The 16,782-nt window shown below is 38.4% G+C and overlaps 1 protein-coding gene across 2 annotated transcripts in view; it reads left to right on the plus strand.

Annotated features, from left to right (window-relative positions):
- The window catches only part of LOC113048830 (connector enhancer of kinase suppressor of ras 2), a 35,913-nt gene extending 19,806 nt beyond the window's left edge, over nucleotides 1-16,107 (plus strand). The window contains exons 10-24 of one of the 2 annotated variants that reach the window (XR_003276541.1): nucleotides 1,373-1,503; nucleotides 1,608-1,768; nucleotides 2,895-2,975; nucleotides 6,930-7,168; nucleotides 7,460-7,494; nucleotides 8,675-8,723; nucleotides 9,075-9,123; nucleotides 9,256-9,428; nucleotides 9,813-9,886; nucleotides 10,089-10,160; nucleotides 10,239-10,309; nucleotides 10,447-10,529; nucleotides 12,003-12,704; nucleotides 13,814-14,909; nucleotides 15,294-16,107. Coding sequence is in view for 1 of the 2 variants with exons in the window: in XM_026210721.1 (XP_026066506.1) it covers nucleotides 1,373-1,503; nucleotides 1,608-1,768; nucleotides 2,895-2,975; nucleotides 6,930-7,168; nucleotides 7,460-7,494; nucleotides 8,675-8,723; nucleotides 9,075-9,123; nucleotides 9,256-9,428; nucleotides 9,813-9,886; nucleotides 10,089-10,160; nucleotides 10,239-10,309; nucleotides 10,447-10,529; nucleotides 12,003-12,704; nucleotides 13,814-14,035 (2,142 nt within the window). In the remaining variant the exon portion in view is untranslated. Of the gene's footprint in view, nucleotides 1-1,372; nucleotides 1,504-1,607; nucleotides 1,769-2,894; nucleotides 2,976-6,929; nucleotides 7,169-7,459; nucleotides 7,495-8,674; nucleotides 8,724-9,074; nucleotides 9,124-9,255; nucleotides 9,429-9,812; nucleotides 9,887-10,088; nucleotides 10,161-10,238; nucleotides 10,310-10,446; nucleotides 10,530-12,002; nucleotides 12,705-13,813 lie in introns of both variants that reach the window. The other variant, XM_026210721.1, reaches the window with a different exon arrangement.
- The last annotated feature ends 675 nt before the right edge of the window (nucleotides 16,108-16,782 follow it).

The following is a 16,782-nucleotide window of genomic DNA, read 5'->3' on the forward strand; positions in this document are numbered from 1 at the left end:
TCATATATTACGGTATGAGTAATTTTATTTCATGGTAAGTATATATATCACAATATAGTTATTTTTACTTTAAATAAGGTATTTTTGATTTCAGAATTTATATTAATTCTTGTCACCAGTGTCAAATAACACAAAAACTAAAACTAGCATAAAAAAAAAAACTGAGCACTGAGGAAAAGTTAGCAGGATTAAATACAAATCTGACACTAATTACAAGCAACAGGACAAAAATAATAATAAAAAAAAAATACTACACTGTATAAAGTAATCAAATGGATAAACTAATGTGTAAATTAAATATGTGTTTCCTTTTATCAAAGTTACAAAAGGGATTTAGTCAAGAGCAGTGAGACATTTTCTCTTATCTGTTGTCTGATTAACCTGAATGACGGACTGCAGGAATATTAGACTGCTGTCACTTTAAGAGCTTCCCCGGATCCAATATACTGTTACACCTTTTCTTTCACAGCTGTTTGGTTTCACTTGAGACCTGAGTTACTGTGTTTAACAGGGAACTTGCAGAGATGGGCATTTTTTCACATACAAGTGTGTGTATTTAACCGTTCAAGGCCCATAAGGCAACAAAAATAACACATTCTATGAGCAGCATCTTCACATGCATGTAGCCTAAAGAGTTCTCTTTCTCTGCTGACTGCATTTCAACAGCTTAAATCGCTTGATTATAAAACGCAATGCTTAAAAACGCATGCAAACGACAAGTGTTCGTGACCACTCAGCACAGAACATCATGTGAGCTTGTAACGGTGATAAAGACGACAGTCGAAAATCTCTACCGGTTGACAGATTTCTACAGATTAATCATATCGACCGGTATATCGCTCACCTCTAGAGATGGCACTATAATATAATATAAACAACTGGATAAAATGACTAAAGAATAAAAGGACATATTTGTACTGAAATATTTATATGCTATAAAACAATGCCCACTGATAACTGCTACTGATAAATCCATTAGAGTTTTTAATGTACACGATTCTCTTTTCTCTTGTTCTTGGTTTATTGTCTGCTGCTTGTTGCTATGCTTTTCCTCATTGCTAACTGACTGATGCAGCGCTCATGGTTGCTAAGGGCAACACTATCATCACACTCTTGGTCCTTCATTAGTCAAAGGTCTTTAGACGTGTGTGTGACAGACCTCTGTCCTGCCTTCTAGTGAAACTAGCTGCACCAGCCTAACATACTGGACAACTATATATATATATATATATATATATATATATAAAAAAAAGGTTTCTTACTTGTCTGGTATTTGTATTGTCTAATAGCTTTTCCATTGCTTTCCTATAACATCAACAAAGTGTCATTAGCTTCATAATGAGGCTATTTTGTGCATGTTTTTGATTGACAGCCGCTGTCCACCAGTCCTTGCAGTGGTTCTCCCACCCCACCCAGCACACTTGGGTCAGTGGGACTCTCACCTGGAGTGGACATACCTGGGGGACATGATGTTTTTATTCTTTCCCCTGTCTATGGACACAGGTATTCACATATGAAATATAAGATGTACGCAAACCGTTTCATTTAGCATGTTGGTGTAATTCCCCTTTTTTTTCTTTCATTGGCTCTTGTTCTCACTCATTTAGAGAGGATGATCTGGATCGGGGTGGGTTTGGAGTGTTTGGCTCAGATTCTCCAGGGTATTATGTAGAACAGGAAGTACTTGGGGGTCAATACTTCCCCCTCCTGGAAGAGGATTCTGGGAGAAATACCGGACTGCGACGCAGAGACCGGACTCCAACTCACAGTAAGAAGATGCAATTAGATATCACAAATATACAAAAAAATGAAAAAAAAAAAATATATATATTTACATGTAAACAGATTTTAATTTAATCTAAATTATTTGTATGAATTAATTACTGATGTCATCAAGTAGTTACATTTTGTATTAAGAAAGAGCTTTTTTTTTTTCTTTTTTTTTTTTTGCATTGGAACATTATTTTCAAAAAGAAGCAAAGAAACTTTAGTTTTCTTTACTGTAATTTCCATTTATTTAATCAGGAAAAATACATATAAATAAAGTGGTACACAGGTGAGAATGCATGGCCAAAAAAAGATATGCTGGATAAATAAGTTCAGATTGCTCATATGTGTACCAACATGGTTAAGCGCTGGGAATGCACTAATTTGACTAATTGTAATACCGTATAAGATTTCCATTCGAATATAATGCATAAATCTAGGCTATGCACTGCCGGTTCAGAGCAAAATGCAAAAATTTGATATTTCATTCACTGACACGCTTTACTCGGCACATATACTTACTTACCAGCAACTCTGCCAAATAAAAGCTTTCTGGTTTTAAGTTAGAATGTGTATAAAATGAAAAAGTAAAAAAAAAAGTAAATATTAGGATTGAATGTTTTTAATGTATACACAATTAGTGCTCATTTTAATTACAAATAATTATTGTTTGTACAGGATGATTTTGATTGCTATGTTTCAGTTTTTTTTCTCTGTCCTAATTTATAAACATAAGGTTCTCTCAATTCAGAACGACATACTATAGTACATACATACACTACACAGAGAATACTGCATTCTCTGTTTTAAATAATATATGGAACTGTGCACTGTTTCATATATTATTAAATAAACTGTTGGATTTGCTTATGCGAAGTTACACAATGTACTTCTTACATCATGTCTGGATGGCCATTTTTTAAGCCGGACATAGACGCAGTCCATTACAGGAGATTAAGCCACTCGAGAGCTCCGGCTTTAAACTGCAAATCTCAGCCATTTAATATGTTGCCGTTGCACTACTACGTGCACTATAATACACACCAAGAGAATAGATGAAAGATGCTCTGAAATACACCAGTACTTACACAGATACATACTTAAATGATGTACGTCTCTGCCTGTAGGTGATATCCGACAGGTTTCAATGGGAACTGAATGGCTGGCAGAGCCTCAAGAATCTGGAGTTTACAAAAGAGGAAGCAGAGGTGATGATTTTAATTTGTTGGCTGATTTAACAAATTACTATATTTTACTCCACTGGCACCAACTTGTACTTTAACTGAAAACTTATGCGCCTTATTGTTATTGTAAACATTTATGATGCCCATGGCCAACACAGATTTGGTCTATCTAGTGATCAACATTTTAAAGTGGTCCACTTAAAAATTGCATTAACAGTTCTGTAATTAAAAAAATTGACAGATGTTGGCTTCTGTGAGGATTTAAGGTCAGAGCTCAATGTCGGTAATAAATGCTCCAAATCTAGTGCTTTTAGTATCACTAGGAAAGAGAGGTGTAAGCCTACTCATATTTCTAAGCAAAGCGCTTTAAGTTCAGGAAGGGCCCCTCATATTCAGAGATCTGTGATTATAAAAATCACATATTACATTATATCAAGCATGTGTTTTCTTAAAGCGGTCATAGGATGTTGCTAAAAAGAACATTATTTTGTGTATTTGGTGTAATGCAATGTGTTTATGTGGTTTAAGGTTAAAAAATATATATTATTTTCCACATACTGTACATTATTGTTTCTCCTCTATGCCCCGCCTTTCTGAAACGCATAGTTTTTTACAGAGCTCATTGCTCTGAAAAGCAAGGTGTAAACTGATTGGCCAGCTACCCAGTGTGTTGTGATTGGCCGAATGCCTTAAGCATGTGATGGAAATGTTACGCCCCTTAAAGGGTTAGTTCGCCCAAAAATGAAAATTATGTCATTAATAACTCACCCTTATGCTGTTCCAAACATGTAAGGCCTCCTTTTATCTTCGGAACACAGTTTAAGATATTTTAGATTTAGTCCGAGAGCTCTCAGTCCCTCCATTGAAGCTGTGTGTACGGTATATTGTCCATGTCCAGAAAGGTAAGAAAAACATCATCAAAGTAGTCCATGTGACATCAGAGGGTCCGTTGGAATTTTTTGAAGCATCGAAAATACATTTTGGTCCAAAAATAGCAAAAACGACGACTTCATTCAGCATTGTCTTCTCTTCCGTGTCTGCTGTGAAGAGAGTTCAAATCAAAGCAGTCTGGATATCCGGTTCGCGAACGAATCATTCAGTTCACCAAATCGAACTGAATCGTTTTAAACGGTTTGCATCTCTAATACGCATTAATCCACAAATGACTTAAGCTGTTAACTTTTTTAAGGTGGCTGACACTTCCTCTGAGTTCAAACAAGCCAATATCCCGGAGTAATTCATGTACTCAAACAGTACACTGACTGAACTGCAGTGAAGAGAGAAATGAAGATGAACACTCAGCCGAGCCAGATAACGAACAAAACATTGACTCGTTCACGAGTCAAGAACTGTTTCTGTCAGACGCGTCCGATTCGTGAACTGAGGAGCTGATGATACTGCGCATGTGTGATTCAGCGTGAAGCAGACCAACACAGAGCGTCTGAACTGAACTGATTCTTTTGGTGATTGATTCTGAACTGAATCTGTGCTAATGTTATGAGCCCAGGTAAACCGAAGGCTTGAATCAAGGGCAATCATCACCAATGACGCCATTACGTTGAGCGCAAAAGAACTGGTGAACCGTTTTCTTCAACCGGTTTATTGAATCGAACTGTCCGAAAGAACTACTGGTGATCCAAACACCGATGCAACTGGTTCTTCACTCGTGAACGAGTCAGTCTATTGTTCGTTATCTGGCTCGGTGTTCATCACAGCAGTTCAGTCAGTGTACTGTTTGAGTGCATGCATTACTCCGGGATATTGGTTTGTTTGAACTCAGAGGAAGTGTCAGCCACATTAAAAAAAGTTAACATCTTAAGTCATTTGTGGATTAATGCGTATTAGAGAAGCAAACCGTTTAAAACGATTCAGTTCGATTTGGTGAACTGAATGATTCATTCGCGAACCGGATATCCAGACTGCTTTGATTTGACCTATCTCTCACAACCGACACGGAAGAGAAGACAATGCTGAATAAAGTCGTCGTTTTTGCTATTTTTGGACCAAAATGTATTTTCGATGCCTCAAAAAATTCCAACGGACCCTCTGATGTCACATGGACTACTTTGATGATGTTTTTCTTACCTTTCTGGACATGGACAGTATACCGTACACACAGTTTCAATGGAGGGACTGAGAGCTCTCGGACTAAATCTAAAATATCTTAAACTGTGTTCCGAAGATAAAAGGAGGCCTTACATGTTTGGAACAGCATAAGGGTGAGTTATTAATGACATAATTTTCATTTTTGGGCATACTAACCCTTTAACACTGTGATGACGTGTGTCCCGGCATGACGAGACAAAACTAATAAACCCACGAGGTATTTGCAAACGAGGCATTTGTTGCATCCAGTGGGGACATAATTACTGTTTATAATGACTTTCTTTTTACGGGTTGCATTTTATATCGTGCTGCGTAAACATACAACTATGTCTCCATTTGTGATCAGAGAAACAACAATCAAATATATGAAAACGTACTTACAGACTGTGTGTCAGAAGCACCAGACTGTCCTTGCAAAGTTGGAACTGCCCCACTTTATAGAAACAGACACCGGCATTGTAGGCTACTGGTTCAGGAAACAGTCCTCATCCTCCGCAAAATGTGCTGCACTCATCTGAATATTTGGGTCGAACTGTTCTGGAACAGTGTTGTAAATACAACTTAACCACTGATTTCTAGTTGTGTCCTCTTTTGGAAGGTCAAACAAAGTAGTTTCGCTTTCACAACGAAACACAGAGCGTCTCCATGACATGTTGACGGCGGCAACAGTGAGAGTAAAAGTTACGCTTTCTTTCTTTGCATGATCATTTGGGCGGCGTTATGCAAATCTTCCCACATTATGGCGTAGACACGTGGGGGTGTGTTTAAATGAGGCGTTTTAGGTAGGAGTAGTTGACTCTTAACTTTTATAAAGAATATCTCTGGATTTAAGACTTTAGTCTTTGCAACTCTAGAGATCTTCTTTATGCACCAAGAGATTTTAACACTCCAAAGAGAAAGGCAAAATTTAAATTGCATCATATTGCCCCTTTAATACATGAATGTCTGTGTTAATGTTGGTATTTCAAGTTAAATATAAAGCTAGGAGGTGCTTCTAGGTAACTACAATCAAGTTTTTCTGCTTCACATGACATTCTTAGCTGCAAATCCTGGCATTTGTAGTGTAAGTTGATTTCACAAGTATATATGAAGAATGTAAATGCCACAAAACTATAGAACTGACATTTCAGAGCATGAGAATAGGGAGCGAAAAGCTGTAAGGTGGTGACTTTGTTCTAGTGAACTTTGCAACCAAAAGCAGGAAATACTGTTACGCAGGCTTGTCTGTGAAAGCTGAGAGTAGCAAAAGAATAGGACAGACTTCTTTGAAGAAGCCACCTGAGCTTCAGAAAACAGGAGGAAATGTAAACAACCATTACCGCATTCATTGGTTGTTCAGTACAGCGTAAAAAAAATTCAGAATAATTGTATATATTTTTTCTCCCAAAAAGCAACAACAGAACCGTATGACATATAACAGTCGATTAATGTAGAATATCATCTTCGCTTAATAATACAAAGAAAAAGCTTTACACATAAAATTTAAAAGCTGATATTTAAAAAATGTGTGTGAGTGTTAATCTAATTTAACTTAAAGATTCAGGGGAAAAAGAATGACAGTAACCAACCTACTTTTTGATTTTTGGGGTGTGAAAGATGACGTTATCATGTCAAATGGCTAATTTATTACATCCCAGTGTCTTTTTTGTGTAAACACAACTCTAAGAATAGAACAGAGATTGCGTAGGTGACATTAGCACAGCTGTAAATAGAAAGCAAACCTCCTTGAGGAGAAATAAACCTCTAAAACCTCACACACACAGGAAGGTGTAACAGAGTTGCTTCGTGCTGAGAGACATGAAGAGTTGAATATTTTGCAGTACGCTTATGTTCCCATTCTAATGTTTTTGACTTTACGTTTTTTCCCATCAGATTCGGATTCCTCTCTCTTGCGGTTCCTCGGTGATGATAGGATTTTGTTGATCCAGGAAGAGGCAGAGTTTTCCCAGCGTGACACAAGCAGGCGATCCAGGAAGAAGAGCCGAAATCCCAGCAGTCCCAGTTTTCCCATTAGTCCCTCTATGCTTGCCCCTCCTGTGCGTCTGGACACAGGTCCCCCTGAGGGGCTGCCCTTCCCTGTGCCCGACTCTAACACAATGCCACACTACCATGTGAGTGAAATATTAAATCTGATCTGTCAGCCAACATCCATTTGGTCTTCAAATATTAGTCTTTTAACTTCTTTTAACATCTGACATTTATATTTGTTTAATAATAAATGTAAAAATTGCCTCATCTAGTGACATATAGTCAAATTATGAATCCATAATTTGATCATACGTCTCTGTACACTTTCACACGTCTCTGGAACAGTGTTTTTTTTTTCATAACACAGAACAGGAAATTCAAATCATCTTCCTCTCTGTCTCTTGTTCTCTTTGTCACTCCGCTCTTTGCCTCAGAGAGCTGCAGACACACTTCGAGCAGATGCTGATAGGTGAGTAAACTTCATAACTACCCTAAATGAGCATATTTGTTTGCATTATTGAATTATTATCCCCTGGGGTTGACTTGTTAACACAAATAGTAAAGGTTACAGCAAAAATGTATTTTTGGGGCTGTTATTTTCAGCTTTGTCCTCGATAATTCTTTGTAAATGCTCCCTTGAGAAAAAAAAAAAGTGCTTACACACGAGCTAGGGGTTGACTGTTGGGTCTAATATCGATTTGAACTGGTCCATGCTGTAATATGTGCCTTTTTGCATAGCCTGCATTACATTGTGACAGACTGATGATATTATATCATAATCTACCCTGCCATGTGTCACTCAAATGGTTTTTAATCGAACTGAATAACCTTCAGCCTCTGATTCTCATCACTGAGCTAATTCAGAAAGGTTTTCAGGGCAGCAGGTGCTACAGATGGCCAGATGTCTACAAAGCACAAGATTTAGTAGATTTCCCCATGTTTGATTCTTATCATTAGAGCTTGTGGTGTAATGATTTACAGTATCAACTCTGTTTCCTGCTTATTATCTGACAGTCACTGGACTAGCCAAGATTCTGAACGTAGAGTTGATGTCATTGATGTGTAAATGTGGCCAATTTTATAAATCAGGTTTTGAGTTCTTAAATTGGCTGCATGTCATCTTAGTGCAACAAAACATGAAGGAGAGGTGCTGCACACTTTTGTGGAAGAGAACTTCCTTGGCTGCAGTTTTAAGGAGGTTTTTATTTGCCCTGTGACTGAAGCTGTAAGTGTAAACATGGAACGATCTCTGTTTCTCTGCTGTTAAGATGCATACAGAGAATTAGATTAAAGAGAGATGTCTCTATTCAAAAATATTTTGTGTGTGTGTGTGTGTGTGTGTGTGTGAGAGAGAGAGGAGAGTGTGTACGTTTGAGGGTGCTGTGCTAGGGTGGTTTCAGTTAGAATAAGTTATGAAGTTAACCTCAAACCCCAGCATCCTGTCCACTACCTGTGCCTTTGTTTGAGTTAAATAGGTGAGAAAGAAAAAAGTATATTTGATCTTATTGTTGGTGCAGGTGGAATCATAAATTACAACGCTATGCTCAGACAGTTCTAATAATCACATAATTAAAACGCCACTGAAAACAGAACTCTCTTCTTGTCTCTTGACTGTCTCGTTGTCTTTGTCCTGTTGTCCCTCTCTACAGATATGCAAGTTCTGGACTGGACCGACAAGCAGGGGCATCAATGAGGAAGGTAAACCACAAGCGCATTTACAGCATCAGTAGTGCTGATGAGAATACTACATATTGTTAAGAACAAGAGGTCAGCAGTTTTCAGTAGTTTATTTTTTATTTTTATTGATTTGTTAGATTATTTTTATTTGCAATATGGCAGCAAAAAAGAGCTGTGAAATTAGAAATTAGTTGATGAACACGTTTTTTTTATTATATTATTCAGGATTGGACTTTAAGAAAAAAAGGACATTTACCAATATTAGATAGGAACAACAAATATATAAGTTTCTTAACTGAATAAAACAAATGCATTAGTTTAATATTAAAGCAATTCTTTATTCCTTATGTGTGCCTCTTCTCCTCTCTCTAGTCTGTACATTATGCCTCTCTGAGGACCAAGCCCAAGAAAAAAAGCAAAGGTACAATGAGATGAGATGCAGATAAGCTCCTAGGTTCACTTTGAACACTTGGGTTGTGTTAAACTGTGCTGTGTTTGTCAAGAAGAATATTATCACAATGCTATTCTGTCATTTAATATGCTGTGCGTGTAGGTTCTCTCAGTAGTGCCAGCAGGAGGCGTATTGCCTGCAAAGACCTGGGTCATGGCGACTGTGAAGGCTGGCTTTGGAAAAAGAAGGATGCCACCGGCTACTTCACACAGAAATGGAAGAAGTACTGGTTCGTTCTTAAAGACTCCAACCTGTACTGGTACACCAATCAGAATGTAAGTAAACAAATGCAATTCCCTTTTCTTGGGTTGAGTGTAGGGTGTATGAAAGTATATAGTATTCAATCTTTTATCCATTACCACTACAAATATTTCTTGGATCTAAAACAGCTACAGCTCTACAGCTCCACATCCACCCAGTCAATCTCTACTATTATCACTAATTACACAATTATCAGTACTTCCATTACCTGCTGCCTTCATTGATGGCCTGGTAACAGGCTCACCCCCGGGAGTGATGTTTAGTTTTCTAGTTTTTGCATATTAAAGTGTGCATCACATCTCTCAGTTTAAGAGAAAATCTGTGCATTTATATTATCACGTAACTGCCATAGTTATGATGCCGAAATGATTTCTCTTGTTCTCTATTTCTTTGCTCAGGATGAGAAAGCAGAGGGCTTCATCAGTCTGCCAGAGTTTCGGATAGACAGAGCAATTGAGTGCAGGAGGAAACAGTGAGTGTTAGAAGTCAACAATAATCACTCTCTCTCTCTTTCGTGTTGAATATGCTGGTTTTTTGGTGGGTCTGTCTTTGAAATTGTGTCATTGCAAAACTTCTGATCTTTATTTTACAAACACACACATGAACACACACACACACGTTAACTAGATACTTGTATGTGAAAGTCTCTTTTTCTTTGTCTTTTTTTGTTTCAGTGCCTTCAAAGCATGTCATCCCAAAATTAAGAGTTTCTTTTTTGCTACAGATCATTTAGAGGAGATGAACAGGTAAGTGGTTTCAGAGCCCGTTCAGACATCAGCTCCCCACTCTGTTATTTCCTCTCACGTCTGTGTTTCCTGTGTCAGGTGGATGAACCGTTTAGGCTTGGCTGCGATTGGCTACACGCCTGATGATCCGGTACCACGTCCTGATGAAGGTGAGATCACATCCTGTGATGAAATCATGAGCCCATACTGCTGTGATCTCACTGCCTCTAGTTTTACACCATTTCATTGTTCTGTGAGCTGACTATTATAAACTATAATGTCATGTATATGTGATTCTTTTTTTTAGATTACTGGAGTGAGAGTGACCAGGATGAGGTTGATGGCTCTATGACTCTCAAACAGGAAGCCACTTACCACCACAACCCCTCTGTGAGTATAAACTCAAGTCTAAGTACACATTGTATACATTCAGCCCAAAATACACTTTAATTTTCTTGAACAGAAACTATTTCTATTTCTACCATCACACTTAGGGCTGTGACGGTATGGGATTTTTTTCTTAACGTGGTGAAGAAGCAACAAAATCATGCGGTTTGGCGGTTTATCGCACCCCACTGCACCGCAGTAGCCCCTCACTGCAGAACACAAGATCCAGGGGGCGTGGTTGGATTCTTTTTTTCAAAATACAAAATTAGTTTAACATTTTGCACATTTTAACATATTCTCCAACGGTACAGCCTGTTCTGAGGACCGTTACGCAGATGCTGTACACACAGACCTGCAAATAAAATACATGAAGCAGAATATACTGGTTCATACGTGCAGCGTGTGCATAACAGTTCTGAGAGTGAAAAAAGCACAGATATGCTGTTATTGTTATATTGATATACTATATATCATCATCACAGCCATAGTCACTGTCTGGTTTTGGGGCCTGTTAACCATTTTCACTTAAACCTCAAATCAGGAACCAGTAAAATCAGAAGTCTAGCATCAGGATAATGACAGGATAATGCAATTTCCCAAACGAAACTGCATGGCACAGATCGAAGTTCGTTCTCTTAGATTCAACTATTATAAGAACCTATATAAAGAATTCCTATTCACTCCAACCACTCTTTCCCCCTGAAATAGATTTATATTTTCAAATTGATTTTCAAATTAGAATTTATGAATGTATAGAAATAAATACACTTAAGATAAACTTATTTCGACACCTTTACAGGAAAAAAAGTTTTTATTTATTATTATTATTTTTTTAAATATATATATTTTTTATTATACACACATCAATTTAGTTGTTTGGGGTTGGTACATAATTTTATAGAAATTAAGGATACATTAAACTTATTAAAGTGATGGTGAGCACAAGTGACATTTACACAAAATGAAAGAAAAATTATCTTCCAAATAAATAATAAATATTACATGAGCAACAAATCAGCATATTGGAATGATTTCTGAAGGATCATGTTTCATTGAAGACTGGAGTAATGGATGCTGAAAATTCAGCTTTGCAATCGCAGGAATAAATTCTATTTTGAAATATGTTGATATAGAAAAAAAGTGATTTTAACCTGTAATAGTTTATGTTTGATCAAGAAATTGCAGCCTGGGTGAGCATAAGAGACTTCTTTCAGAAATATTACAAATCTTGCCAAGCCCTGCCATCTCATAATGATAAAAATAAATAGCAAATAAAAGCTGTGATTTGCATGCTTGTTTTATGACAATATATGATGTAAGATGGTCAGTTTGGTCATTTTTGCTGAGCACCAGCTCCCACAGCAGCACTATACTGGTGTCAAAAACAAACTGTCGCTCTCTCTGACTCTCATCTTATACCTCTAGCTCTCTGACACCGCTGACAATGAGAATGACCAGCGTTTCTTTTGTCCTTAGGCAACTTCGTCCAGTCCATTTCCTGAGCGCCATTTTTCCAGTGGCTCCACATTCTCGCATTCCTCCGCCGAGGAGTCCCATTCTTCCTGCCGATCCTCCCATCGAGAACGGCGCTCATGGCAGGACCTGATTGAAACCCCCTTGACCAGCACAGGCCTACACTACCTTCAGACCACAGAAGCGGAGGAGCCAGCCCTGCTGTCACCTGACCAGCACCGACAGGCCACGCTCCCCGCCCAGCGCCGGCGTCCTGTGGAACGTGACGGGCCATTTCCATTGACGGACAGTGAAGAGTCCCGGCCTCACCATCACAACCACAAGCAGCGTAGTCAGAGCCTCCCTCGCCACCGGGACACACACGGACACTCGCACCGCAGCACCCGTGCACATGCTCACGCGCACACACACGGCACTCTGAGGCCAAGAACTCATCTCCATGAGGAAGAAGAGGAGGAAGAGGAAGAGGAAAAGCAGGTTCGCAAATCTAGCAGCAGGAGGCCTGAGAGTGAAGAGAAAGTGTCCGATGGCACGGATGGCCTGCAGGAGCTGTACCGATCGCTGGAGCAGGCTAGTCTCTCGGCTTTTGGCCAGCAGAGGCCTTCCACCAAACAAGAGTTCAGGCGCTCCTTCGTCAAACGCAGCAATGACCCTGCCACAAATGAACGACTGCACCGTATACGGGTTCTCCGTTCCACGCTAAAGGTATGCAAACACAGAAAGCAGCTGCTCTTTTTATACTTTTGGTTTTGGATGTAAACTATATCAGGGTAAACTTCTATTAGAAACTCCAAGGCAGTTATGTTTTTTGTAGATGAATGTAAAACACAAAATATAGTGTTTACTGTGGTAAGGGTTTGGGATCTGTATGTTTTTTAAAGATTCTTATGCTCACCAAAACATTTAGCCTCTCTGATTAAAATCCAGTAATATAGATATATTGTAAAATATTATTAAAATAGCCATTTTCTATTTTAATGCATTTTTTATCTGTGATAGTGACAGTAAAAAAGAATGGCATTTATTTGAAAGAGAAATCTTCTGTAACATTATAAATGTCTAGTGTTACTTTTGATCAGTTTAATGCATCATTGCTTAAAGGGATAGTTTGCCCAAAAATGAAAATTCTGTCATTAATTACTCACCCTCATGTCATTCCAAACCCATAAGACCTGCGTTCATCTTCAGAACACAAATAAAGATATTTTTGATGAAATCCGAGAGCTTTCTGGGCCCTGCATAGACAGCAAAGCAACCAACATGTTCAAGGCCCAGAAAGGTAGTAAAGGTACATGTTTGGAAAGACATGAGGGTTTTCTTGACAGAATTTAGATTTTTGGGTGAAGTATACTTTTAATAAAAGTATTTTAAAAATCATACTAACCCAAAGTGGTTCAATGGTAGCATACATTATCAATTTAATAAAGGAAATAGAAAAAATATATATTATTATTAGCGGAATCTAATGGACAATTCTAGGCGATCTCCTTAAAAATTTAGCAAGTTTGTCAGCTCCCATTTGGCAAGGGTGTAGGAACTTCCTGAACAGTAAAAAAGACGTTTTAAATCTTATTAGTTTTGCTCATGAATATTAATTAGGTGACTTAATGTTTGTTTAGGAGTGTTAACTGAATTTTCTGAAATTTCTGGCTTACCTTTCACATTCTTTCTATGGACAGATTTTTGACGTTTTGGTAAATCTGATAAATTCCAAAAGCTTAAGTCAGTCAAATGCTTTTTTTCTTTATAAAGAATACCTTGACTAACTGGAGTTGAGTGAATTTTTGACCTCTCTCTTTCCCCTCCATCAAAAGGCAAAGGAAGGCGACTTGGCACTAATCAGTAAGTTGCTGGACGACCCTTGTTTGACCTCGAGGAAGTTTCGTGAATGGAAGCAACGTAACCACGAGCTCTTCCTGGATATCTGTGAGTTCAGTTCTGCCGCACTGGAACCGCCCTGCGAGTCCAACGACCTTTCACCTCTCTCGCCAACGCTGATGATGCACACTCACTCTTTCATAGAAACGCACGTGTGAAACACAGTCACGCACCCACATGACTAACAGTCACATGCTAAAATACAGACATAAAGGTATATGAACAATGTGAGTCGTGCATTTCAAAACCCCCACACACACTTTGAAAAACACTGTGGATCCAGACTGTCTTCACTTTTTCCTTGAAGGATGACCTGATACTGCCCTTCTCCTGAGCGCAAGTGAACCAATACACTGTAATATCACAGTCAAAGAACTGACCCAGCCTCCAGAACTACTGCAGACAGACACGCAGCCACTGAAACCGAAAGGCGACTCAAACTCAAACGGAAGTGAAAGTGCTACCTGCACATTTACGGCTTACTGCAAACTCTGTACAATATATTTCATCAGGGCCACGTTTTGAGATGGATGGAAGAAAGGCCCCCGTGAGGTGCCCACTGCATGCCTGAAGAAACATCTTTTCAGATTGACTGACAATCTGTCGAACAAAGTAGGACCGTATATAAAAACAAATATGTTATTTTTCTCTCTGATTGGAGTTTAAAAAATCACTCTTTTTTCTGAAGATTTTGCTTGTTAGTTTATTTATTTTATATATAATTTTTTTCCCCTTCCCTCGGAATGCTGCAGGAAGAGCACTCATGTAGCCATGGGCAACAGGCTTTACTCTGTTACCAAGCAACACCGCCCTACTGTGTTACTCTATACAACTCTCAAAGCAAGCAAGAGTGTTGGAAAGTGTGTGTGTGTGTGTGTGTGTGTGTGTGTGTGTGTGTGTGTGTGTGTGTGTGTGTGTGTGTGTATTAGAGAAATGAGAGAAAGACAGAAAATGAGTCAGTTGGATGCCTGAACAGTCTCTTTTTGAGAGTTTGATGACATTTGCATTTGGGAAAAGATGAACTCCTGGCAGGTAGTAACGCGTTTAATTTGGCTTCTTTAGAAGATTTATATTATAGCTAAACTCATGCATGTTTTAAAAAAGTATTACTATATGCTATCAGGCCAGAGAACAGTCTGTATATAAGAACATATTATTTGCATAGCTGCATCCTCTGTTTAAAACTGTGAATTGTACTCGTGAATGCAATCTTTTGACTCTGCGAACGCAGAACCTTTCTACTCTCTATTTTTTTCTACAAAAAAAAAAAAGATGACAAAAGATGAAAAGCTTTGCTTCTCTGATGTTATGACTGTTTTTGCTTGTTTCCGGGTCTTTGCTGGTCATTACCTCTGAGCTTTGGGCTACATTCAGGTCGTTAATTTCTGTTTGCTAATGTACGTGTTCCTTTGACAGACTCCACAAGCCTAAAGCCAATGTTTCATTCCCTTTCGCAATTCTAGACGTCAGTGGCTCAGGATTCTAGAATTGGATCAAGTGAAACGGGAGAGAATTCGAGGTTAAAATACAAAAAAAATCAATTGGTTCATTCCCGGCGGTGGAGCGCAAAACGTCCCCTTTCCAAATGTTGTGTACGTGTTCTCATTCATCCACATTACAGACACATTGGTTTTAAACACAGCCCTGCATATGTGCTCAGTGTTACAGTTATGTTTGATGTCACTTTTTAGAATCTCGTGGGATGTATTTTAATTGAATAGAATGTACTCATTCAATGGCTTGTTAATTGTAAATTTCATTGGAACAAACACACACACACTGCCCACACACAGACAATACTTTTACATCTGTGGTTGATGCTTTCTTACCAAAGCTACTCTCAAAATCACATATTCCCATTGCAGTTACCTGTTACACTTCACTGTGTTTCATCTCATGAGGTGTGTGTGTGTGAGTGAGTGAGTGTGTGTTCCATCGGGGTTTCACTGTGGTTTTAAGGGCATGTCCCCCCCTCTTTCCCCCACACGGCTATGCTGTATAAGGTGTAAGTTGCACTGCAACATTGAGACGGAACATATTGCTCTTTTTTCAAGGTTTTCTTGCAAAAATTCCCCTTCTGTATATTAAAACACCAGGAAGAGCCTGATATTTATTCACAGTACTACTCAAAGCTAACCTTCTTTGCTTTCAGAAATATAAATACATATATAAATAAATATAATACAGATTGTAAAATGTTAAACTAATAAACTGAGTTCTCTGCACTCTGCATTTGTGTTTTGTGATGCTATGTGATGGTTTCATCAGTGTCCAGGAAATCTCAGGCTGAAATGCAACTGTGTGTGTAAACCTGGTTTACCAAAGATTTCATGGGGCTTGATGGCTTAAAAGCAAGATCTGTATCACCAAACCAACATCATTTAGATTTGAGTTAACACCTGATGACTCAAGTTGTCTCTGGTCTTTAACCTGGAATAGGAGACAAATAGGCTTATTTTCCAACTCCCTTAGAGTTAAACAGTTGTTTTACCGTTTTTGAACCAATTCAGCCAATCTCCGGGTCGTCCTCCAAAGTTCCTTGATTATTTTGCCAGAATGAGAGTATAGTTCCTAGCCGCAACTTTTAATTTTCCATCGGTCTTAGTACACAATGTAACTACAGAAGAGTTACGTTTTAAATAGGAAAAATATAGGAGCTCATTTTTGAGATGCTAACGGTCTAATCAGATTAAATTATCTATGCTATGCTAAGCTAAAAGTGCTACCACCAGACCCGGAGATCGGCTGAATGGATCCGAAAATGGTAAAACTCAACTGTTGAACAATAGGGGAGTTGGAAAATGAGCCTATTTTTATTTATTTTTTTAAGTGGAGTGTTCCATTAAGGCTAGCCCTAGACTAAAATGCATGTTTGAGCTGTCTCAACTGAGAATATCTTGCTCTT

The sequence above is a fragment of the Carassius auratus genome, chromosome 30 (assembly GCF_003368295.1).
Source record: "Carassius auratus strain Wakin chromosome 30, ASM336829v1, whole genome shotgun sequence".
In the NCBI taxonomy this organism is placed as follows: Eukaryota; Metazoa; Chordata; class Actinopteri; order Cypriniformes; family Cyprinidae; genus Carassius; species Carassius auratus.